The sequence below is a fragment of the Leucopleurus acutus genome, assembly GCF_964270905.1.
Source record: "Leucopleurus acutus genome assembly, chromosome: 13".
In the NCBI taxonomy this organism is placed as follows: Eukaryota; Metazoa; Chordata; class Mammalia; order Artiodactyla; family Delphinidae; genus Leucopleurus; species Leucopleurus acutus.
In genome coordinates this window covers 1,336,958-1,360,125 of record NC_139155.1, presented here as the reverse complement: position 1 = coordinate 1,360,125, position 23,168 = coordinate 1,336,958, and the positions used below count along the sequence as shown (strand labels likewise).

Here is a 23,168-nt window from a genome sequence, read left to right as displayed (position 1 = left end):
TTTCTGGAGCCCCGAGCCCATGCCGAGAGCCACCTTTGCTGTTAGCGGCCCACGTGTGGCGGTGGATTTCTCCTGCTCTGGTGGCCTGGCAGGCCTGCGCTGGCCGCGTGGCTCCACCGGAGTGCTCGCTGCAGGGGGCGGGGACTCACCCGATTCCCTACCCTCTGGCCTCGGCAACAGGCCGCGGGGGCCGACATGAGCCCGGTTGACGCCAGCAGAGTGGATGTGGATGCGGGGCCCCTGGAGGCCAGCGGGGTGTCAGTTGACCCTGCGGCTGGGCTCCAGATGTGGACAGACGCCCGGGGTTTAGGCCAGTTTCAGTTGGGCTATTTGTTGGTGGATTATTTTGTTCTGAAAGCATCGTCGCTGATTAAGCTCTGATTTTCTTCCGACAACATGATATCTAATTACTTGAGAAGGTGCGTTGTGATCTCTGTGCTGCCTGTACTCCCGTGGAGTTACTTCCAGAGCAGGGTCACTAGGTTAAAGGTCGTGGATGTCCTTGACTTTAATAAACGGGGGCAGTTGTTTGTTACTTTGCCAAAGATGTGTTGGGATTTGTGTCCCGCCCGGCAGGACCGGCCCCTCCCTCTCCTTCCTCCTTGATCGGTCTCAAGGCGCACGGCCGCCCTCTCTCTCCGGTGAGGCCCAAAGTGGGCCTCCCACAGGCGACGACCTCGGGTGTGTCTGAGGGTGAGAGGTGCAGGGCGGGGGGCAGCACCCCTCACGGAGACAGCGGGCCGCGAGTGGTCCCGGGCTTCCCGACATCGTGCACTGAAATGTATCTCCCTGCACGGACAGCCTCTGCGATTCCGAATTCCTTTTCATTTACCCTTTGTTTGTCGTGTGCTATAAGTTGTGAACGTGTTGTTTTCTTCAGTAGTGGTTTTATTTTGAGACAATCGTAGACTCACAGGCAGTTGTCAGAAGTAACAGATCCCAGGGACCGTCAACCCGCTGCCCCCATTGATGTCATCTCACAGAACTGGCCGTAGGGCGCAGCCAGTCTCGAGCCGGGACGCCAGCTCTGGCCTGGTCCAGACGTAGCATCCAGCCCCACCAGGGCCCCCCAGCCCATCTCCAGCCCTCCCAGCCCCACCCCCAAGCCTAACCCGGCCACCACTGGTCTGTCTCTGTCCCTGTACTCCCGTCATCCCGAAAACACGGAGTGAGTGGAATCACAGGGTGTGCAGCTCCACTCAGCACAGTTCCCTGGAGATTCTGCCCCGATGTGGCCACGTCCACTGCTGAGGAGTGTTTCGTCCGCTGCTGAGGAGTGTTTCGTGGAAAGAGGTGCCGCGGCTTCTGTGACGTTCACCCGCCAAAGGTCTTCTGGGGCGTGTCCAGCTCTGGAATGTTACTGATACGGCCGCTGCTGTTGTAAACGTCTGTGTACGTCTCTGTTTCTCCTGAATCAGCGCCCAGGAGTGGGACTGCTGAGTTGTACAGTGAGTGTGTTTAGTTTTACAAGAAGCCGTCCAGTTTTTTTCTGCAGTGGTGGTACCTTTTACGTCCCCACCAGCGGGTGGGGGACATCGTTTCTCTGCATCTGGTGCCCCCGTTTCCATTTGAGCCTCCCTGAGGGTGTGGGACGTGTGGTTTCATGCTCACCCTTTCTCTCGGCCCTTTGCCCCTGTGGAGTCTCCTCAGTGAGATGTTCCGTCGCCTGCCCGTGCATTCGAGGCCCTTAGGGCGTCTCGGGTCCTTGTCCTGCGTCAGTTGCGAGCCTTGTGGAAGCTTCTCGTGCTCTGAGGATGCCTTCCACCCTCTTACAGAGTCGTTGGCAGAACAGACGTTTCCCGTTTGGGGGAGATTCTCTGACTGGTTGTCTTTCCGTGAGTCATGCTTCGGTGTCAGGTCTGTGGACCCTGCCTGGCCTGGATCCTGGTAGTTTCACGTATTGTATTGAAGTCCGTGGTCTGTTTCGAGTGAGTTTTGGCCTAACGTGAGAGGTCTGAGGGTGGGGCCGTTTGTGGGCAAGGCCCTCTTTCCTCCATGGGCTTGTTCTGCACCTTTGTTGGACTCAGGGGACCGTATTCCCGTGGGTCCGTTCCTGGGTTCTCTGTCTCTTCCAGTGGTTGGTGGGCATTTTGGCCTTTTTCCTAGTCTGAGGAGGGAAACGTTGAGCCTCGCACCGTCACACGTGGTGTCGGCTGCGAGCTTCTGTAGCTGCTCCTCCTTGGATTCCTCCCGTCTTCCCTGTGTTTCACCGTGAATGGCTGTTGAATTTCTTCATCGCTTTATCTGTGTTGACCTCAGGCTCGCGCAGTTTTTCTTCTTTGGCGTGTTACTTGAGTCGTATTTCCCTTGTAACTGGAGTAGCATTTCTCTCACTGCTCTCGAGATTTTTTTCCTTGTCTTGAATTGCAGATTTGACGGTGATGTGTCTTAATATGGATGTGGGCGTTTATCCTGTTGCGGATTCACTTAAGAGTCTCGAATCTGGAAGTTTCACGTCGTTTTTGCCAAATTTGGGGCATTGTTTCCGGCCATTATTCTTCAAGTACTTTTTCAGCTCTGCGTGTTTCTCCTCTCCTTCTGGGGCACCAGCAGTGACATGATCGGGGACTCTCACTGTCGTCACGTGGGCCTGAGGCTGTGTGCGTTTTTCCTCTCAGTCTGTTTTCTGTCGTTTACATGGAGTACTTTCTAGGGTGTCTTCAGATTCAGATTTCCTTCCCTCTGTCCTCTCCGTCGCGACACTGAGCCCACCTAAAGCATGTTTTTGTTTGTTTTCACTTCTAGAATTTCCATTTGGTTCTTCTCTTTATCTTCTGTTTCGTTCCTGAGGCTCTTTGTTTCTTTCATTTATTTCAAGCGTGCTTGTAATTGCTTATTGAAGCATTTCTTTTTATTGAGGATACTTTGGAATCTTTGTCAGACAGTTCTGTCATTTCTGTCACCTCAGTTGACATCTCCTGATTGTCTTTTTTCAGTGAGTTGGAGATCTTCCTGGCTCTTGGTGTGACAGGTGGTTTTCAGTTGAAACCTGGAGACAGGTCTCTTTCTGAGAGTCTGGACCTTGCTGAAACCTTCTGTTTAGCTGGCTTTCACAGGCCGTGCTCCCGCAGCAGAACTTGTAAGACACCTCCTCACCCCTGCCGGGCAGCGGCAAAAAAAGTCCAGGGTCCCACTTGGCCTCCGCTGACGCCGGCCTGGGGTCACTGTTACTGCCAGGCAGCCTTGGCGCGGAGTCCACGACAGTCTGACGCCTCCTGGTTTTTGCAGGTGGGTGGGCTCCACTGACACTGCAGCGCGTCACGGACCTGCTTAGAAAATGTAGAACTGGGATCTCGGACCAGGCAGAGTCCACACACTTGACAGCGGAAGCATGACCCATAGAAAGAAAACTGATCAGGAGCTCCCTCCAAGTGAGAAACCCCTGCTCTGCCAGTGACTCTGCCGCCGGCTCCGTGACGCCCCCGCGCGGTGGGGCGAGGGGAGGCAGCAGGCGGGGTTGCTGTCCAGTCCTGTGCTGGCGGCTGCAGCTGTCGTGAGCCGGGCCTGCCCGTGGGCGTGTCCAGTTGCCGGTTCCCGGGATGAGCAGCGGGAAGCGCCAGAGAAGCCACCGTGGGGCCTGGGGCTCGGGCTGTCCGTGCGGAGCCGATTCTGAAGCCACAGGGACGCTGCTCCGTCCGGGGGGAGACGCGCGAGCAGGCGGCGGGGGCTGCGAGCTGGCCCTCCAGCTGTCCGTCCTGGGGGCTTTGTAGCCTGGTGTTCACCAGGTCAGAAAGCAAAACGGAGGCGCCTTTGAAGGACTCGCTTCTCATTCATCTCAAAAAAGCAATAAACCACTGCCCGTTAACACTGTTTTAACGAAGAACAGCTCTGCTCCAAATCCAAAAGAAATGTAATGAGGAGGGCGGCTCGCCTGCATTTCTGCAAATCTCTCTGGCTTAGCGGAAGACGGGGTTCCCACCTGCCTCCTGGTCCACCTGGTGTGACCTGCCATCCGGTGGGGATGCGGGAGGGAGTTCTGGCCTCGCCCGGTGTGTCTCTAGAAGAGGGAGGATCTTGCGACTGCCTTGAGGGGGTTCTCAGGAGCCCCCAGCGTGGTGGCCGATTTTCAGCATCTTCCACGTGGAAGAACATCCTGCCTTTTTAGGTGCTTGTGCGCAGCTCAGGCTGAGCCCACACCCCACTGCCTTGAGGACCAGTCAGCCCCTGGGCCCATGAGCCTTCCGTAGGGGGTGCACGTGTTCTCACCTTCCCCATTCTGGGTCTGAAGGGAGGCTGTGCTAGTAAAAAGGTACTTCTGCCGTTTTCCATATTCGTAAGAGGAGCTCTGGGTGGTGGGGTGACGGTAAGTGGGTGTGGGCTGAAGTGCATCCTGATGCCCAGGTCAGAAGACAGGACAGGAAGCTCTTAAGCCGCATGGATACGTGGAGGCGGACGGGCCGTCGAGAGGCTGGGGACAGAGTCTGACTTCGGAAGAAGCAGGGGCCAGCGGTTTCTAGATGGTCCTTCATGTTTCTGGGTCAGAGATCTTAACCACATCAGGTAGTATGTGGTTAGCCCAGTACAGTTGCTTCCTTTCAGTTTTGTGATTCAGACTTATTATTACCACCACTTTTCTTCAGAGTAACAAGGTTTTGCTACGTCGTCTTCAGTTTCCTGGTGGCCGTGAGGTGCCCACGGCCAGCTCCAGAGGAAGGCACGGCCGCCCGCTTCACAAAGCCCCTTAAGTTCTGAGGCCGTCATGGGCACTGACCCGTGTTGGGAACCTGACACGGGATGAGAGCGTGTGCGGGGGACAGGGGTGCTCTGGGGTCTGTTCCAGGTGGAACGGAGGGTAGCTCAGAGGACAGTCACTGTCACGCCAGCCTGGGGCTTGGCTCCAGGACAGAAGCGTTCTGGGAACAGAAGGTTGGTTCCTCATGCAGTGTTGATGTTTAATAGTTTAATAAAACCACACACATGACCCTGCATGTTCCTGTCCTCTGTGGACAGACAGACTTTCACTACGACCCAGGGCACTCTGTGTCTTCAATTCTCTATCACGTTATCTCTACTTTGTAGCCGGATGATACAGAAATGGTTGGTTTCTCGCAGTCTTACAGCTGCTTGATCTTACTTGGAGCATAAATGGCACTGCGGCTGGTTTCTGAGCGAGTGTTCACCGTCTCTCTGCACCTTTGCCCTTTGTTCTCAAATGAGTCCCGCCAGGCGGATGCTTGGACAGTGCGGTTTGTTGATGGGAGGAGCTAAGTGTTCACTTTTAGCCCGAAGAAGGGCGAGCCTGACCGGCCCACAGCCTGGCTGGACTCAGGGATTTGGTTTCATAAACAAACCCATATCAAGCCTGAGTAGGTACCGTCCACGAGACAGCGTGTGTTTCCACAGCTGAGATATCGTGTGTGTGTGTGTGTGTGTGTGTGTGTGTCTGTGTCTGTGTCTGTGTCTTTACCTATCCCGAGAATCGGGAATCTGATTCAGGGCTGGAAAGGTGACTTCAGACCAACTTTCCTCATATGGGGCCTGTGAAATTCCTTTCAGAGCGGTCCAGCCACATCACCAGCAGCTGTTTGGTGAAGACTTGCCAGCCAATCAAGATGGAGAGCAGCCTGGTCCTTCTAGAAGGAAGCGGCAGCCCAGCATGTCGGAGACCATGCCACTGTACACGCTGTGTAAGGAGGACTTAGAGAGTATGGATAAAGAGGTGAGCCCCGGCCCGGCCGCAGCACACGCCTCGCGCGTGGCCTCACCTGGCCTTCTGGTCTCCAGGGACGTGTGGGGGAGGAGGTGACGACAGCCGGAAGTGACCAGTTGGTGTACTGGCAACATAGAAGGCAGGTTTCTGCACCGACGGGCCTGACCTCCCCCTTCCACCCCGGGGCCCACGGCGGTGTCTGGCGTTGTCGCTACTAAGGGGGCTCCTGGCGTCGAGTGGGTGGGCGCCAGGGGAGCCGCCAAGCAGCCTTCAGTGCCCGGGCGGCCCCCGCGTCCTCAGGACCCAGGTCGAGACGCCCTCTGCCCTCTCAGGTTGCACACCCAGATCGTGACAGGGAATTGGCTGTCACACCACTAACAGGTGTCGGGCAACGTGGGTAGAAGTGGTGTTTTTCTTCCAAATGCTTAATTGTGGGAATAATGTTAATAGGACCCAGAATCCCTTTTGAAGTGAAGATTAAATACAGAGGGGATTCTCCTTAGGACCAGAACAAAGCTAAACTGTAGATAATTTTGCAAGTCAGCTGTTTGTCTCTGGCCCACGAGGGAAGCAGTGGGAGCACCTGTAAGCCCGCCCTTTGTCCCTCTCGCCCTGTGTCCCGTGCCTGCCCCAGGGCCTGTGTGCCCCTCGTCCATCCTAGGTCAGGCCCCTCAGAGAAGGCCCCAGCCTGTGGAAGGTGGCTTGGGCAGCATGGCTCTGGGGCTGCTGTTCTACGCAGGCACCGTTGTGGACACCACACCTCACGTCCCACTAAACGGAGCCGGGCCCGGATCAGGACCGACACTCCTCCGGCCCTCGGATCTGCGTCTTAGAGACAGACAGCTCCCGCAGCCACTCAGCCACTCGTACTGTGCAGACAGAAGTCGTCCTCGGACCACCGCGGACGCCAGGGAGAGCCCTGAGGAGAGATGCATTTCAGCTTACTTCCAGCGGTAGCAGAAGAATGTTATATTCAGTATAGAATCCTACCAGCAACTCACACCATCATCTTCAGATGATAATTTATCCCGTGACGCTTAAACCTGCTTTCAGATGTGCCGAATTTCTCTGTTTGCCGTTCGTTTTCTGCCTTTTTGAGCATTTAGCCAGTACACTGCTGGGTTTTGTTCATAAAAATGTTTTCTCCTAGAAGAATTTTTTTAACCGTGAGCCTGTCTTCTTGATCAAGGATGTTCCTTGTTCTACGTGAGGGACGCTTCCTGCTGGGGGTTGGCAGGGGACAGCTGGACACGCACTTCTCTCCTCCTGCCCACCCCCTCGCCCCAGTCCTCCCAGGTGGGCGGGGCGGCTTCGCTGCTGGGCACCTGCAGAGACACGGTTCAGTTTGTCAAGCAGTGGCGACGATTTTGCTACTTGTTTGTTGCACATCAAAGGGTGGCGAAATCTTAACGTGAAATAACAGTGTTAAATACACTTCCCATCACTCTGAAACCTGGCTTTTCTTTCAGAAATGAAAATTAGCCTTAAAACCTTCGTTTTGGCTCTTCGGGAAGAAAGGTTTTGAAGGAGAGAGAAATCCTGGACTTGGGATTCCAGCAAACATGACTGTCGTTTTATAAATGAGGGAACCAGGGGTTGGTGTCCAGTGGTGCTCAGGGGGTCCTGCTCGATTCCCGGTGACGTGTGGGCCCCAGAGAGACTGCTCGGTCAGTGCCGGGCGCCAGATGACCAGGGGAGCGGGCGCCCGGCTCTCCATCTTCCCTGTGTGGCAGGGCAGGGGCCGTGTGGGGCTTTAGGATTTGAGGCCGGACAGAGCTGGGCAGAGACCCTGTCCACCATCTGCAGCTCTGCCCAGAGACAGCCAGGCTGTGGTCCCCAGGGTCGCACGAAGGGCGGAGGCCCCCGTGGGGCCGCAGCAGGCAGCTGAGGCCAGAGAGGTGTTCCCTCTCCTTAAAGTTCAGGGGAACAGGACTACTGAAGAGGGTGCTGTGTGCTCATCTGGGCGGTGGCTCTGAGCCTGTTGTAGTTGTAGTTTACTCCACCAGAGGGGGCTCTTCAGATGGTCCCGGACTGGCAGCGACAGGTGCTTGTCTGCTCTACAGTTTGAGGACCATGTCTGGGCGCTCCACAGCCAGGGCGTCCCAAGCACAGACGCCTCTCCCAGCCCCAGCCACCCGGAACCCTTCCTTTCCAGGGTCAGCTCCTCTCACCAGCACCAAGGTGTTCTGTACTCGCAGCCTGCACCTAAACCTGATCAGGAATGCCGCTGTCCTTGCAACCCGCCACGCGCAGGCTGGCGTCTCAGATGAGCATCTTTGCAGACCCAGAATCTGAGCAGAACCTCCTCGTTGCTTTTTTCAAAGAGGCGAAAGTATACGCACGTCTGGTGTGATCTCCGCTGTCTTCGTCTTGTTGATGCCAGATGGTTGTATTTGTGTATTTGGGTTCACGTGAAAAAGCTGTTTGCTGAGTAGAGGCTCAGCAGCTCCCCGTCTGCCGTGGTTCAGGCACAGCCCGCGTGCGGACTCTGGGCAGTGGTTCCCTTTCAGCTCCGCGGCAGCCTCCGTCAGGGAGGAGATTGTTGACTTTATTTGATAGTTTGAGGGCACGCTTTGTCTGTTTGGACCCGCGAGCACCATCCGTCAGCACAGCGAGGAAATCCTGTCTCATTTCCCACCTGTGGACATTAACACGTTTCACTGGAGAAATTGAGACCTCAGGCGCAGGTTTGCTATCTGGTGGGTTAAAGCCTTTGATACGCAGTAACCAACGTGTCCAAAGGTGGTCCCTTGACCCCGAGAGGCCACCGTTGCACACGTGGGTGGCAGTTTCAGCCTGCTGCCCTCACTACCGTGGTCCATTTTGCTGCGCGTGTCACGGGGCTGTTTCCCCAGGGAGGTCTGCAGAGTTGCTTATCCCACCCCTGACGGCGGGTCCGCTCTGTGCTGGCGGCAAACGCTGTCTTGTGAGGATTATGTTCTGAATAAGATAGGCACATTTTCCATGAGCTTCACAACATTGAGAAGAAGCCAGGTGATCCCAGAAGCTACTTGAAGACCCAGCTTCAGGGAGTTGGGAGGCTGGAGCAGGCATGGTCCCGCAGCGTTTTGAGTTTGTGTTCAAAAGTCAGGGCCGTTAGCACATTTGTGATTCTTTGTGCAAATTATGATGATTCTTAGGATTGATGTGGCCTTGCATTCTGCGTGGTTGCCATAAAGCTGTCCTTTCCCAGAGTCGGTGGCGTCTTCTCACAGCATGTTTTTGCTGGTGATCAGTTCCGTCAGCACGTGTTTTTGTTACCAGCAGATGCACAAGAAAAGCGTGGAAAGTTCTCACAGCGCCTGCCGTGCAGCGTCTGCTCAGCTGGAGGTGCACAGTTAGCACGATGCACAGGCGGCGCACGTGTCGGGGGAGCAGATGCGGGCGCGTGTGGACGGCGCCCGCGTGCCGCGCCGCCCGGCCAGTGCAGGGTTGGACTCTTCCCCTGGCGCGCTTGACGCGGCTGCATCTCATGCCTGCGGGTGCTCTGAGCGCACGGCACACCTCCCTCCTCTGCTACCTTCCTGCGCTACTCTCGCTCTGCGGTGGCCCGCGTGTGCCGGTGTGCGCGTGTCCCGTGTGCTGCCTTGGCTTCCGGCTCTGTTTGTGCTCCTCCCACTTTTTTTGTCTTCGACTGTTTGTTAGAAGTCGATCCCAGTCGTGCTGGGTGTGGGGCGGACAGCACTGCAGAGGCGTGAAACTCACGTTGCAGTCCACGGCCGGCAGGACAGAACTTTCCATCTTAGCCTGACTGGGCTGGTCACCTGCTAAAACACGAAACCCTGTTCTCCAGAGCTTCTACCAGGACATGATATTCAGGATGTCCAGCACACGATTTAACAGTTACTCAACACGCGAACACAGGAACGGGCGATTCCCAAGAGAGTGACAGCAGGCGCCTACCCGGATAGCCCAGGCGTTGGGGTCGTCAGACCAGCACTACAGCAGCGGGCGTGGCCGTGGCCGTGGCCATTGGGAGAGGTACAGCCTTGAAGAGAGTGCAGACCACGAAGAAGAACCACATGCAAACATCAGGACTGGACACGCACTCAGGCAGATGCCCTGAAATTCACCAGGAGGACCCCTGCTGACGGAAGTGTCAAGGAAAGGTTAAGTGAACTTGAAGACAGGGTTATAGGAATCACCCTGAGGAACAACGGGAAAACAGACCGGGCGGGGGGGTCAGCGTCTCAGGGACACTGGGGTCAAATCAGAAGTTGAATGTTTGTGTCGTCTGAGCTGATAAAAGGGAGAGATCGGTGCAGAAAAACTACTTGGGGAGATAACGGCTGAAAACCTCAGATTTGGTGGAAGACTTCAATTTACTGCCTTTGATGGCATAGACTCGTTTGGCCAGTTGTGGAATTTCTTCAGAGGTGGTCACGATGTCCAGGCTCCTTCTCCCCTGGGATGGAAGCAGGCTGTGGGAAAGGCCGGCCCAGCGGGACACAGATGGTCACGGGTTGGGGGTCAGGGTTGACGCCCGCTTGCCCTCCTCCCCCCACACGTGGGCTAACCTGAGCTGATGTGAGGCCAGAGCACGCGTTTCTCGGGTACTGGGTGTTCTTACTGCGTGATTTAGGAGCAGTACGTACCTGGAGAGGTTTCATGGTTTGTTTTCACGACCACCTGAGTCTTCTCCTCCTTTTGTCTTCGGCCCTTTTGCTTGGCCGGGCTCGTCCTGTGGTCCTGTTTCTGTGCAGCCCGGTCAGCCTCGACACCCATGTGAGGTCGGTTCTCTTCCCGGGACTGTACCCGAGCCTGAGGTGGGGCGGGCGCTCCCGGGCGGGCCGTCAGGGTCAGTGTGGGGAACAGGCTCCCAAAGTCAGCGTGTCTTACCACCGTGCCGTGCCATCTGGGTGTCAGGAGGTGGGCAGCCTCGCAGTCGCTGTCATGGACTCCAGTGTTTTGAGGTACCGCACGTTGGGCTTCAGGAGAAACACTTGAGATTGAAGATGACGCACGCCTGGAAACAGCACGGTAGTGCCGACGGTGGGGTAGAGGCACGTCCTGGCCTGGCTCTCACTTCCCAGAGGGCCTGTTCCACAGACTCTGCTGGGCCGGCCCGTGGGGGGCAGGTGGGTGCCAAGCGCGCGGAGACTGTCGGGCCCGGCCACCGGGGCGCTTCCTGCGGAACGCGGGGCTCTGTGGGCCCCAGGAGTGCATCCCCTCCGCTGCTGCCGAGGGGACAGCGGACTCTGGTGGCGTCCCCCTGAAGCGTGGAGTCTAGACGAGGGTCGACCACGTGGGTGTGTGCACGGCCACCTTCTGGTCCTTTTCCACATCACGGGAGCGTCGTCAGAGAAAGTTAAGTTCAATAGGCCCAGTAGTGCTTTCGGTTTTATTTCGTGAGAATGCAGCGTATTAAGGGAATGACCAGGGCGTTTGTTCTTCTGGCCAAGAGAGAAGTACGTTGGTGTCGGTCTAAAGACCCTTCAGGTGGTATCATTTCTACCTCACCGGAAGCGCGTTGCCTGAGACCAGAGCTTAGAATTCACGCCCGTGGTCCTCGGAGGCGTGTCCTCTTCACAGGCGGTGCTGTTAGTCGCTCAGAGCAGCTCACTCGTGCTCTGCGCGCGGCCCTCGCTGCCTCAGGTTCCCTCCCTCTGCAGGCAAAGTAACAGAATGGTGAGAAGAAAGTGCTGGGACCAGGGCTGGGACGAGGCCGTGTCCCCTCTGGCCGTTCTTGGCCTGGACTTGCTCTGTTTCCATTTCTTCTGTTTCTCTCTCGTCTGCCTCGCTTCCACGGGTCAGAAGCTGAGATGAGTTTTACTAAGTCTTCATGACCTGCATCTTCCAAGTCGATGGATGGAAACATTCCCAAGAGCATTTGATGTCATTCGTGCTTGACCTTTGAGAGATTTCAGTACTTGAGGAAAAAGTGAATTTTGTATTTCTCTTCACATACTTGCTTTTAGATTTTCCCTTAATTAAGATTTTAAAATATTTACACGAGCATTTTTAAAACAACATTTACGAAGTAAATGGTTCATTACAGATCCCTGTTTTTCGGGAAGTGCAAAGTTGTCCTCGTACAGAACTTTATGTGAGGGAAGCCCGGGGAGCACACCAGGCAGGGTTAAATGAGACCAGACCTCCTGCGGGACGAGCCCGCGCTGTCCGCCAGGCCTGGGGCTAACGCCGCCGAGCCGCGAGCCCTTTGTGGGCGGCCTGGCCCGCGTTCCAGGCTGGGGTCGCCCCGCAGTCTCTGAGCTGCTGGGATTGTGTGCTTCGGGCAGATTTAAATGATTGGCTTCTTTTAGTTCTTTCTTTTCCCCTGCGAAGATGGGATGCGGAGTTAAAGACCTGAAGTATTTTCAGAGCAAAATTTGACAAGAGGAGGTTTGCTTATCAAAATGAAGTTAAGTACAGCCACCTAAATATACCGGTGAAGCCAATAACCTGTTAGAATTAATACAATTAGATGCTTTTTGTTAGGTGCCTTTAGTTTAACCCGAGAGGATATATTACGTGTGAAGATCTTGTGACCCCTGACGATAAAGCCAACACTTTAACTGTCCATTAAAATGTTTCCGTATTTTAACTTGTGAGGTCCCTGCGCATGGTTCCTCCCTAGACTGCGTGTTGATAGACTTGAAATTGGATACAGTGGTTCAAAGACGTCAGCCTTGGCCTGAGCGCTCAGGGTGTGGCTGGCGGTCGCTGATCAGAGCTGCTCTGTAGAGGGGGTGTTCCCCCCCCGCCCTCGAATTTAATCAGAGGGTTGAAACCCGTTCTGTCCCGTTTGCGGTGCCTTCCCCGAGGTGTCCCTGCCACGCACTGCAAGTCCACGACTCTCACAGGGAAGCGGGCCCAGTAGAGCCACGGGGAGCAGCAGGTGTGCAGGGCACACACCCAGGAGGGTGCTGCGGGCGTGGGAGGGGTGCCGAAGGGGCATCCCCTGGTCGTCCTGGGTTCTGGGCCCCACGGGAGCCTCCCTGACTCAGGGCTCAGTTAGAAGTGGGTGGTTTGCTGGAAGAAGTCAGAGTTCCCGTGAGTGAAGGCCACCTCACAGCCTTCCTTCCTTGGCGTGTTTTCTGAGCTTGATAAAGTAGCCGTCCTGCCCCGTAGTTTAAAGTTCCAAAAGCCCAAGAGCCCGCGTGGGCGCAGCCCTCGTCCCCCGCCCCCGCCAGCTGCCCTCTGTCTCGCGTATGCCGCGCGGCCCCCGAGTGCTGGCTGTTAGCTGGGTTCCAGCCTCGCTGTGCTGGAGCCGCAGGGGGTCGTTCCCTGAGCGTTTGGTGCATGGTCGCTCTTGCTTGGTTGACCAGGGGTGTGGCAGTGCCCACCTGGCTTCGCCCTGAGACCTTCACCCGCAGCCAGCAGTCGAGAAACACAGGACGTGCACAGCCTACGGGACTCCCCGACGCCACACGCAGTCATAAATGGGGGGTCCCGGGTTGTCACGCATCCTTCTGACCAGCCGGCCGCCTGTCGGTTCCCACGCCCCTGCCGGGGCGGCTGAGAACTTGGGAAACGCGGAATCGGGCACGCGGTCGAGGCCTGACTGGCGGCGGGTGAAGGGCACACGGGTGAGGTCGGGAGGGTCCCGGCCAGAGGCTCCCGAGCCCTGTGCCTCGGGGGTTCTAGGGAGGCTCCCTGGGGGCGGGGTGGGGTGGAAAGGTCCAGGGCGCTCATCCGCTGGTGCTTCTGGGTGACCGGCCCCACCCCAGAGTCCACCACGGTCGCCTCATTAGAGCAAAGGTGCTCCCTCGTCCAGGAGACTCCAGGGGTTTGGGAGCTCTGGCTGGGAGCTCACGGGGGCAGAGCCCGGTGAGCAAATCTCTTGTCGCTTCGCACACTTGAAGCAGCTTCACAGATCAAACTTGTTAAGTGATGACCCTGCTCTGAGGCCATAAGAACGTAGTTACGCTAGCTGACGGGACACGGGGTCTCTGCTCCTTCCTGGAAAAGGTGCTGGCGGGTCCGTGTTCAGGAAACGTGGGCCCGGCCTCCTCTCGCCGCTGCCTTCCGCTTTCCTGCGCCCTGTCCGCCGTCGTGGGCGTCAGGTGTCGTCGGGGCCCTGCCCCCTGCCCCCCAAGCCCCCTCCCTTGCCGTGTCTGTGAACAGTTAAGCCTGAGGTCTGTCAGAGAAGACAGATGGGCAGGCACCCCACACGTGGCCGCGTGGGTCCCAGGACCCGGCGAGGTGGGCGTGGAGGAGGGACAGCCCAGGCCACCTCTGCCTCCCGTCATGCACCCCGTGGGCCTTGTCCACGCTCCTCGGTGCTGGTTGTAAGCACCCGTCTCGCGGCAGGCCCCGTGTTGGAGCTTTACGGGGTGTCCTGCGTGCTTAGTCACGGGAAGCGGGGCCCGTGCAGAAACCTGCGGTGGTGTCAGTCCCGAGGGAGGGGCCGTCGCGAGGATTCTTGGGAAAGGTGATCTCGTGCTGACTCTTGGCCCTTCGTTAGGTGGATGACATCCTAGGAGAGGGCAGCGATGACAGTGACAGCGAGAAGAAGAAGCCGGGAGACCGGGAGGACCGGCAGCGCGGACCGAGGCCCGGGCAGCCCGAGGCCCTGGGGGCCCCGCGGGGGCCCACGCTCAGGTCAGCGCCACCCACCGAGAGGAATGCAGCAGACGGCCGGGGGCCCAGGTGAGGGGGCCTGCGAGAGGAAGGGGGCAGTCGGGGGCCCAGGAGCGGAGGGGGGCTCAGGTGCAGGGGAGGGGCTGGGAGGCGGGGGGGTCGCCCAGGTGAGGGGGGCCCTGTGCGCTGCCCCGCGAGTGCCAGACACCTTCCAAGCGCCAGACACCTTCCGTGTTGATCAGTGCACTGTTGTTATCTTGCTGTATCTTCCCAGTGTTGTTACGGACCATGGTGTGTGGGTATCATTTTCAAGGCAATAGTGAAGGGGGTAAGAGACCTAAAGACGTCGGTCTGGGTGGTCCTGAGAGGGCAAAGGTCACTGTCCTGTTTCTGAAACATACAAAGCACGTTACAGGTTGTTTAGAATATTACGTTTGTGGTGCCCTTGATTTTTATCGTTTTTTATGATTCAGTTACCATTTGGGCAGATGTAACTCTTCCCCTTCACAGAGTGCACAGTGTGTGTCGTAGGTGGTGGTTCGTGCCCAGGTGTGGTCCCAGCGGCCCAGGAGCCTGCGGTGGGGCTCCTCTCCCTGAGTCCCCGCTCATGTCTGGAGGGCTGCTGTGTGTGGACCCAGGATGGGACACGGCCGGGAGCAGCGTGCTGTCCACCGATGGCGGCCCCGTGCTCTGTGTCCAGCTGCGCGGTGTGTTTGCAGCCCCAGGGTTTCGAGTGTTCAGAGGCAGGTCGTGGTGAGAACTGGCCCCCGCGTGACCTCGGACGTGTTCAGGGCGTGGGCCGAGGGCAGCTGCCCACACCCGTGTCTGCCCTCGGGGTTCCTCGGCTTGTTGGGACTGTGAGTGCTGGCGCTGAGGCAGGCAGGACGGCACGACGGTGCTTGCTTTTCCATCTCACTGTATTTTCCTTTGCTTACTTACCGGTATGCACGTGCGTACGGATGGATGTCTTGTTTTGCTTTGCTTTGTTTTTGCCGTACCTCGCAGCACGTGGCATCTTAGTTCCCAGGCCGGGGATCAAACCTGTGGTAGGGGAGGGGTGGTTTCTTCCGGGGTGACTCAGGCGTTACGTTTGTCGTGTACTCTGTTTCTGTTATTACATTGTAACGTATGATGAAATAAGTATACAGTTTACCACAGTGCAGAGTCAGCGGGAGCCCTGAGCTTGCTGTCACTTGCCGCTCACTCACAGGGTTTTGATATGAGTCTGCGAGCCATTGATTTACTATGGTCTCTGGGCAGCCAAACCTCCCTGCTAATGAGAATCTATCTGCAGCCGCTCCCCAGCGGGTCCCAGCGTCCCCACCTCAGCTCCACCCCAGATCGTCAGGCATTAGATCCTCATAAGGAGTGTGCAACCAGGACCCCTCGCGTGCACAGTTCCCCGCAGCGTTCATCCCCCCTGAGAATCTAATGTTGCCGCTGACCTGACAGTGATGCGAGCGACAGGAGCTGCTGTCAACAGAGATGGAGCTTCGCTCGCCCGCCACTCCCCTCCTGCCGTGCGGCCCGGTTCCTAACAGGCCACGGACCAGTCCGAGGCCCAGGGGTTGGGGACCCCTGCCTTACACAGGTGTTTGACCCAGCTGCGTCTTCAGCTCCGCGCGAGGGCCCCGTGGGGCTCTCGAGGGACATAGGGAGCTGGGGCCCCTCTGAGGAGTGTGCTCCCGGAGCCCCGGTTCCACTGCTGCTGCGCTGCTGCGCCTGCCAAGTGAAGAGGAAGACAGAGCCTTTTCTCTAAGACTGGGAAGGACGGGCTGGAGTCCTGGGGCGCGCGGCCTGCTTTGTCTCCACGGAGTCATCTGCCCACACGGGAAGTAGCTCGGGGCCACGCAGAGAAAGCCTTGCCTGCGGTGGTCGGGGCTGCCATCGGGGCCAGAGTCGTGTGGCCTGCGCCCACCGCGGCTCCTCTCGGCCCTGCACGGTGCCGGGGAGTCCAGCGCGGGGGCCGGGGCTGTGGTCGGCGTGGGGTGGGTGGGGGTGATCGGGAGCCCCCCCTTCACCCCGGCCCGGGCCTCCTCACCATCCTCACTGCAGCTGCTGTTTCACACCGTGCCGTGGGGCTTGACCTCAGCGCTGTGGGAATCTGAGACGAGGCCAAAGCCCAGGGTCCACCCGGACGCCGCCTCCCCCTGGGTGGCCAGAGACCCTTGTTCCCGCCCCCGCCTGCCCCTCTGCTGCTCGGCGTCTCCCTGTACCCGACGTCGAGTCTGCCCTGCGTCGGGGCCGAGGCGCCGTGATCGGGCTTGGGAGCTCACCCCTTTCTCTGCCCAGAAGCTGGCGAATGTGGTTTTCGCGCAGGTTTTATTCCTGTCAGTGGGCTCTGGGTGTAGAAGTGTGGATGCTTTGGACTTTCCCATAGTAGCGTTTCTACTTGAAATTAAGTCAGGCTTGTTTGGGGGGTTTGTTTCTTGCCTGCGGGACATTTCGGTCCACGGCCTTTGCTGCGAGCGCTGGCGCCTTGCGCCCTGGGTCGCAGCCTGGCTTCTCCCGAGCGGTTGGCAGCATGTCCTGCCGGCCTGAGTGGCCAGGCTCCTCTACGGGATCTTAATGTCACTGGAACTTGAAGGTGACTTCTGATGGAAGGACGGGGTGGGGTTTGGGCTTGTCCACTGAGAACCGATCCACTCTTCTTTCAAATGAACAGACGTCAGACGCCCGTCTTACACACGGCAGCTGGAGGGGCACTTCCGCTCCTTGAGGTAGATCCCTGAGTAAGAAGTCAGGGCCGTGTGGCAGGCACTTGGCAGACGAGACGTCTGCAGGCGTCGGAGACGCCGCCCTGCCCCCACCACTCGCAGGAGACGCCGATGTGGAGACGCGGCCTGGGGTCTCGTGTCGTGGGCGGTCGGCTTGGCCAGCGGAAGCCGGCTCTCTCTCCCCGAGGCCCGTTCTCTAAGTGCCAGAGAGTTTAGTCTCAGCCCCTTCCCCACCCCACCCGGTCCCGTGGTGAACTAGTCAGGAGCGTCACCCACGTCTAAAGGCGCAGCTCCTGACCCGCGTCCCGGTCTCCCACCGCCCGGTCCTCTGCCGCCTCCCCTTCTCCGCAGGGGTGCGGTGGCCGGGGTCCCGGCCAAACGTGTAGACAGACAGTGCGAAGTTGTGCAGAGGCCCTCACGCGTGAGAGCTGTTCTCGGTGCTGCGTGGTCACCTAGGCAAGGCTGTCTTTACTACGCTGGGGACGTTGGTCATTTCTAAAGATGGAGGAGACGTGGGCCCGGTGTTTGTAACCAGAGAGCAGACCCAGCTCTGCTGCTGCGGTGGAGCCCGGAGGCCGCTTTGCAGCCAGCCCTCCACCTCTACCCTGTCGCTGCCTTGCCGTCGGACACCTTCTGTCTGCGCTGCCAGCTGGTGACCCTGGACCAAGGTGCTCGGCTCAGGTTGTAAATTCCCCAGGCTGTGGCTGAGGAGCTGCCCTTCTGTCGCGTGGACACGTGGCTTCCCGTCGATTCGTGTGTCGATCTGTGATGTTTAACCTGCCGTAGCCAACAGCACCGTGGTGACGCCCTGGGCCCCAGCCCTTTGCGTGTGCGAGCTCATCACACACAGTCGATTTCTGAAGGTGGGCTCGCCGAGGTCGGAAGGCCTTCGCACTCTTGGCCTGGTAGCTGCTTCAAGTTGCCCTCCGACCGTGGAGGGCCGTGCTGATGGCGAGGGGGCTGGCTGTCCCCCCCCCTCCCTGCCACGGTGCTTCGTGACGGCTTCTGGGCCCTGCAGTGCGGTGGATAAAAAGCGGCACTGTTTTAGTCGTGTGTGCCTTTCTGTCTCCCTGCGCTGAGCCCGCGCCCAAGGCTGGACCCCAGAGACGTTGCGCTGTTGGGGGGGGCGGTGCCGGTGCAGCAGCTTCCCCAGAACAGCCCCGCCCTGTGGGGAGGGGAGACCAGTGCCCGGAGCGGCTGCAGCGCAGTAACTAAAACGTCCGGTTTCCAGCAAAGAGAATCGTGAGACATCGGAGAGACAGAAGAATGAGCCACAGACAAGACAGAAGAGGCCGGAGAAGCTGCCCGAGAGGGCGACCGCGTATCAGAGAACAGACGGGATATGTTCCCAGAGCCGCGGAGACGGAGAATCGCTGAAGGGTCCTGGGGACAGCGTCTCAGACGGCACCGCCAGGCCCTCGGCGCGCACGTGGCAGGACTGCCAGGGACGTAATGACTGGCACCTTGCCAAATGTGATGGGGAACGTCATCTGACACATTGGGACCCGTTTTTCAAGTAAAAACGCTACTATGGGAAAATCCAAAGCGTCCACGCTTCTACACCTAGAGCCCAGCTCAGAGGTCCCCATCCGCACGCTTCACGGCGAAGATGCAGGAAGCCAAGACCAGGACAGGGGTCAGAAGACTTTGTCTCAAGATAGGTGACGTCACCTGAGTTCTCAGGCTTTTCAGAAACAGTTCAACAGATGTGGCCCGTACGATTTTTCCTTGGAACATGCCCTCTCGCCCTGTGGCCCTGACCTGAGCACACGCCCTGGAGCCCGGTGGTGTGTTACAGTGACCTACACGTGCACCTCTTTGAAGAAGCAGCAGAGCCTCCGCTGTCGTGACCAGACAGGGCAGGCAGGAGCCCACACGCGTCCTCTCTGCCTCGGGGTCCAGATGGCCTTCCACACCCCAGGGCAGGTGCGCCCCTTCACGCACGTGGACACATGCACACACGTACCTGAAACAGCTTTTGTTAGGTAAAATAGTGACCTTACCACCTGCCGTGCTGCTCTGTTCTTTTTCTTTCTGCCAAAAATACCAAGCTGGTTGTAACCAGCAATTTGAAAAATAAATGTGTTATGGATTGTTTGATCTTGTTGGTTAGACACTGGTATGAAATAATAATGTGTGTTTGTTTGCCGTAGTTGCTAAAATAATTGTGCATCTTTTAAACAGCAGACTTCAGGTGCGGGTCCACATGCCTCTTTACAGCAAAGAGCTCAGAGGCTGGGACGTGAGGGAGGAAACGTACACACGTGATTTATGTTCCTGTTCACGTTCTTGCTTTATTCCACGTTGAATCTGAGCTGATTCTTGAGCCTTAAATTTTCCCCAAATTAAATCTGTTAGCGTTTCTCTAGGGGACTGTGCTGTTGGTTGTGAAAACAATACAATTATTGCAGGCTCTGCTGAGAGGAAAGGAAGCTGGTATCAATTTTAGGCATCTATTTACCGCGACTTGCAGCTGTTTCCAGTCTTTGAGGTGATCTTTAATTACTAAAACTCAATCGTATTGGATATAGGAATACTCCAAACATTGTTTAACCGAGACTGCAGGTTTTGCTCTTCCCAGCACAAGGCACTGCCGCTGCGGCCCCCAACCCTGGTCCCCAGGCCCCCGGACACGGCCGCACGAGCGGACACCGAGGTCCCAGGGTCTCTCCCGCAGGACCAGCCGGGCTCAGCACAGTCGACATTTGTCTCTCTGCACAGAAGCTGCGACAGCCGTGGGGTCCTGCCTAGCTGTTAGCTGGCATCGCCCTGGTGGTGGGGGGGACACCCTGTGCAGCCCGTTCTGTCCCAAAAGGCTGCCCTGCAGCGGGGTCTCCAAGGGCAGTGCAGGAGGTTTTATCAACAGGACGCCCCGGGATCAGCCTCCTAGGGGCCTGTACTTCTCGTGCCCCGGGGTCCCTCCCAGGCCCCCCGTGCCACCTGTGGAGCCGTCCCCGCAGGAGAGCACCAATCCCGGCCGACGCAGCCGGGTGCCGTCCACTGACTCAGCCTCGGCTTCCTTGTTGCAGCAGCTCGGGGTGCGTGAGGGTCTCTGTAGGCAGGCAGAGGGCCCGGCCCTTCCTGGACCCGGGGGCTTCCTCACCAGTCACGGGAACACCTCCTCTTTGCCCTTGGATTTGCTACTTCCTGGAAGCTCGTCCCCTCGGTGACCGGAAGACGGGGATCTGCTTTACAGCACGCGCGGCACCCGCCCCAGGGACACCCAGGAGGCGGGACACCCCGGAGGTGGAGGGCGGTCGGGGAGGAGCCTCGAGGACAGACCACGTCCCCACGTGCTCTCAGCGCCGCCGGCGGTGCAGCCACAAGTGGGGGCCTGGAAGGTGGGGTCCAGCCCCCTCTGCCCGCCACCCGCAGCTGAGCACAGCTCCGGCCTGGGGCTGACTCTGCTCTGCTCTCGTGTGTGTTACCGCTGCACACGCGCACACACACGCGACCGCCCAGCTCTGTCCCTGGGAGGCGGTGCTGGGCGCTGCCCGCGGAGCGGGGGTGTCGTTGGGGTTAGGAGAAAGCAGTCTCTCAGCTGTTCCGTCTGCACGTCGTTTCTCAGTTTATCCGTTGCGTTCGCTCAGCGAAGGGGAATCGTGCGAGCGCCTCAGATGAATTACGCTTAACGCTTAACACCATCCTTGGTTCCACCATCTCTCGCAGATCCAGAGCTAACCCTGCAGTGTGTCTGAGGGGCTGGACCCTTGGGCCGCATGTCTGCTCAGATTTGGCTCGAGCTGGCGAGGCCCGGGCGCCGTGTCCCAGCGTGGCTGTGCTCCAGCAGCCACCTTGGTCAGTGTTTGTCCTGAAAGCGCATCACAGGGTCCACACGGCTCCGTCCTCTTGTCCAGACCCTGGCGCCCTCCCAGCCGCCGGGTCGCTTCCCATCCGCGCCCCCTTCCTGCACCGACCTCCTCCCGGTGCCGCCGGGACCGGAGAGGAGGGGTTTCTTTCGGGTTTACTTTCCCTTCCAGCCGCGTGTGCTGCCGAGCCAGGCCGCAGCGGCTGGGCAGGGGCGGCGCTGGGTCGCGGGTCACGCGCTCCCTCCGGGGCCGGGGTCCCTCTCCTGACTTCCGCCAGCCTGGACGCTGAGTGTGCTCCCTGACAGGCACCTTGATTCGCTTTTCAGATTACGTCGCAGTATCTTTTTTGGTGTTCGTTGGCCCTTTTTTCTGCCAACTGCCCTCTTCTGTTTGAGGAGCGTTTCTCACAACTAGGTTACTCCTTGTCTGTTGTAGAAATGTCTGTGTGTATTATAGGTCTTAGGTTACAGACGTCATAGTCTTGCACGTCATTTTCCCAGTCTCGTGTGTGTCTGTGACTGCTTGAGATGCCTTTTGTGTCTCTAAGAGGTAAATCTTTTGGGGGGTTTCTTCCCTTCAGAAGGTTTCCCCAAACCATAGTAGTTGCTGGGGGGGGCGTATATATATTCCTACGTAACTTTTCGATAAATGGTGCGACAACAGCTGTGAACTATTGATGTCCAAATGCAGAATAATTAATCGTAGCCCACAGTCAGAAATGTACTCAGCGGTTAACTCAAAATAGATTTCATAGACCTGAATGTAAAACATACACCTGTCTGCTGGCAGCTGTCCCCGCCTCCCTTCCCAGCGGCAGCTAGCTCCGGGCCCCTCCCTCTCCCGCCCGCACACGTCCTGGGTATTTCGTTACCTGCCGGAGACAGAGGCTGCCTTGGTGCCCAGCCTGTGCTGTCAGGGCTGTTCCGGAAGCATGGGGGCTGGCGGCCGAGGGGCCGGGGAGCGTGTGTGCCACGAGCATCTCACGGTGCGTGTGCTTTCCTTGCAGGGGCCACAAGAGGAAGCTGAACGAAGAGGACGCAGCCAGCGAGTCCAGCGGAGCGTCCAGCTGCGAGGACGAGGAGGGGGGCAGCTCGGAGGCGGACGAGATGGCGGCCGCGCTGGAGGCCGAGCTTGGCGACCTCATGTGACCGCGGGGCGTGCACTCGACTCACCTCCGTCCCGGGAGCTGCCCCTCCTCCAGAGGGACATGTCTGTTTGCAGAGCTCCACCTGCAGAAACACACTGTTTTGCAGAAAGAGGTGTTTTTAGAAGTTTCACTACAAGAAAGCCTACTTGTTAAGGACAGCGGGGCAGGGAACGCGGCCATGCCAGAGATCCTGGGTGAGCCCAGCAGAGCCGCACAGCGGGACTGGAGTTGGCGCTTTTTATCAGGAAGACGGGGGGTGTGGGGAGGTGTTTTTCCTTTAACTAGGCAGCACATTGCTTAGGGTGAAGGCTGGGCGTCCGACCAGACAGAGGGCTGAGGCGGCGGCAGCCCAGCATCCGCCTGCTTTTTCACGACTGAAGCTACCAGAACATGCACAGGTTTCAAGCAAGGCCGTGCATCGGCGTGTGACGAGGACAGGCCTGGGGCCCCCAGCTGCCCCCAGGGCCCTGCAGCTCCCGCGGGCGCCGGGACAACGGGCCCTGCCCTCGCGGGCATGTAAAGTTTTGTATATCTATTTCATACGTGACCCACCAAACAGATTTTTCTTTCCTTTAATAAAAGTCCCTTTTGTAAGCCTTCTGCTCTGCCCCGTTCCCTCGTCACGGGATCCAGCTCTCGCGCCACGTGCGTGGGTGAGCTGCCCTGTCACGCTCCCCTCCAGGGCGCTCACGGGGCCGATTCCTGGGTGAATGACCAGGGCCTTGGACGCTGAAACAGAAAAGCAGATGACCCTCTCAAGCCGGTCCGTGGCTGTTCGTCTGTCCCTTACTGCACCAAAGCTTTAGGAATGCCAAGGACCGGTGGTGTTTCTACTCACTAGATTTATGATAATTTGACCCAAGACACCCAAGGAAACCAGAGGCGATTCTGACCTGGGAGCTCAGTGCTGACAGGGTGTGAAACATCGTATTCGGTGTGTCAGCCAGACAGCATGGCCACGCGTGGTCCCACCCCTGGGGTCCCAGGTCTCACCCACAGGCCCTGTGTGCTCGGGCAGCCCCAGGAAGATCCCACCCAGTACCGCTGACCTGAGACCCCTGGGCGGTAACGCTGGTGAACTTGCCTTCGTGCCTCCTCTGAGACAGCCCCTTGGTCCTTCCTGCGTGATCCCTCCAGGTCAGGCTGCAGGTGGAGGGAGCAGAGCCCGGGGTGTGCCTGAGATGCTGCATTCCTGTTGTGTGGAGGGGCAGCCCCTGGGCTGCCGGGTCACCAAGACACAGAAGGTGTGCCCCCTTCCAACTCTAGATCAGCACACAGCAAACGTTCTTCTTTGCATTTTCTGGGCTAATTACTGGATTAAA

The 23,168-nt window shown here is 58.2% G+C and overlaps 1 protein-coding gene across 1 annotated transcript in view; it reads left to right on the top strand.

Moving 5' to 3' along the window:
* The window catches only part of CTDP1 (CTD phosphatase subunit 1), a 40,929-nt gene extending 18,536 nt beyond the window's left edge, over nt 1–22,393 (top strand). Inside the window, exons 11-13 of the mRNA XM_082853327.1 lie at nt 5,497–5,659; nt 14,058–14,242; nt 21,706–22,393. Of these exons, the coding sequence (XP_082709453.1) occupies nt 5,497–5,659; nt 14,058–14,242; nt 21,706–21,847 (490 nt within the window). The 3' untranslated portion in view covers nt 21,848–22,393. The remainder of the gene's footprint in view (nt 1–5,496; nt 5,660–14,057; nt 14,243–21,705) is intronic.
* The last annotated feature ends 775 nt before the right edge of the window (nt 22,394–23,168 follow it).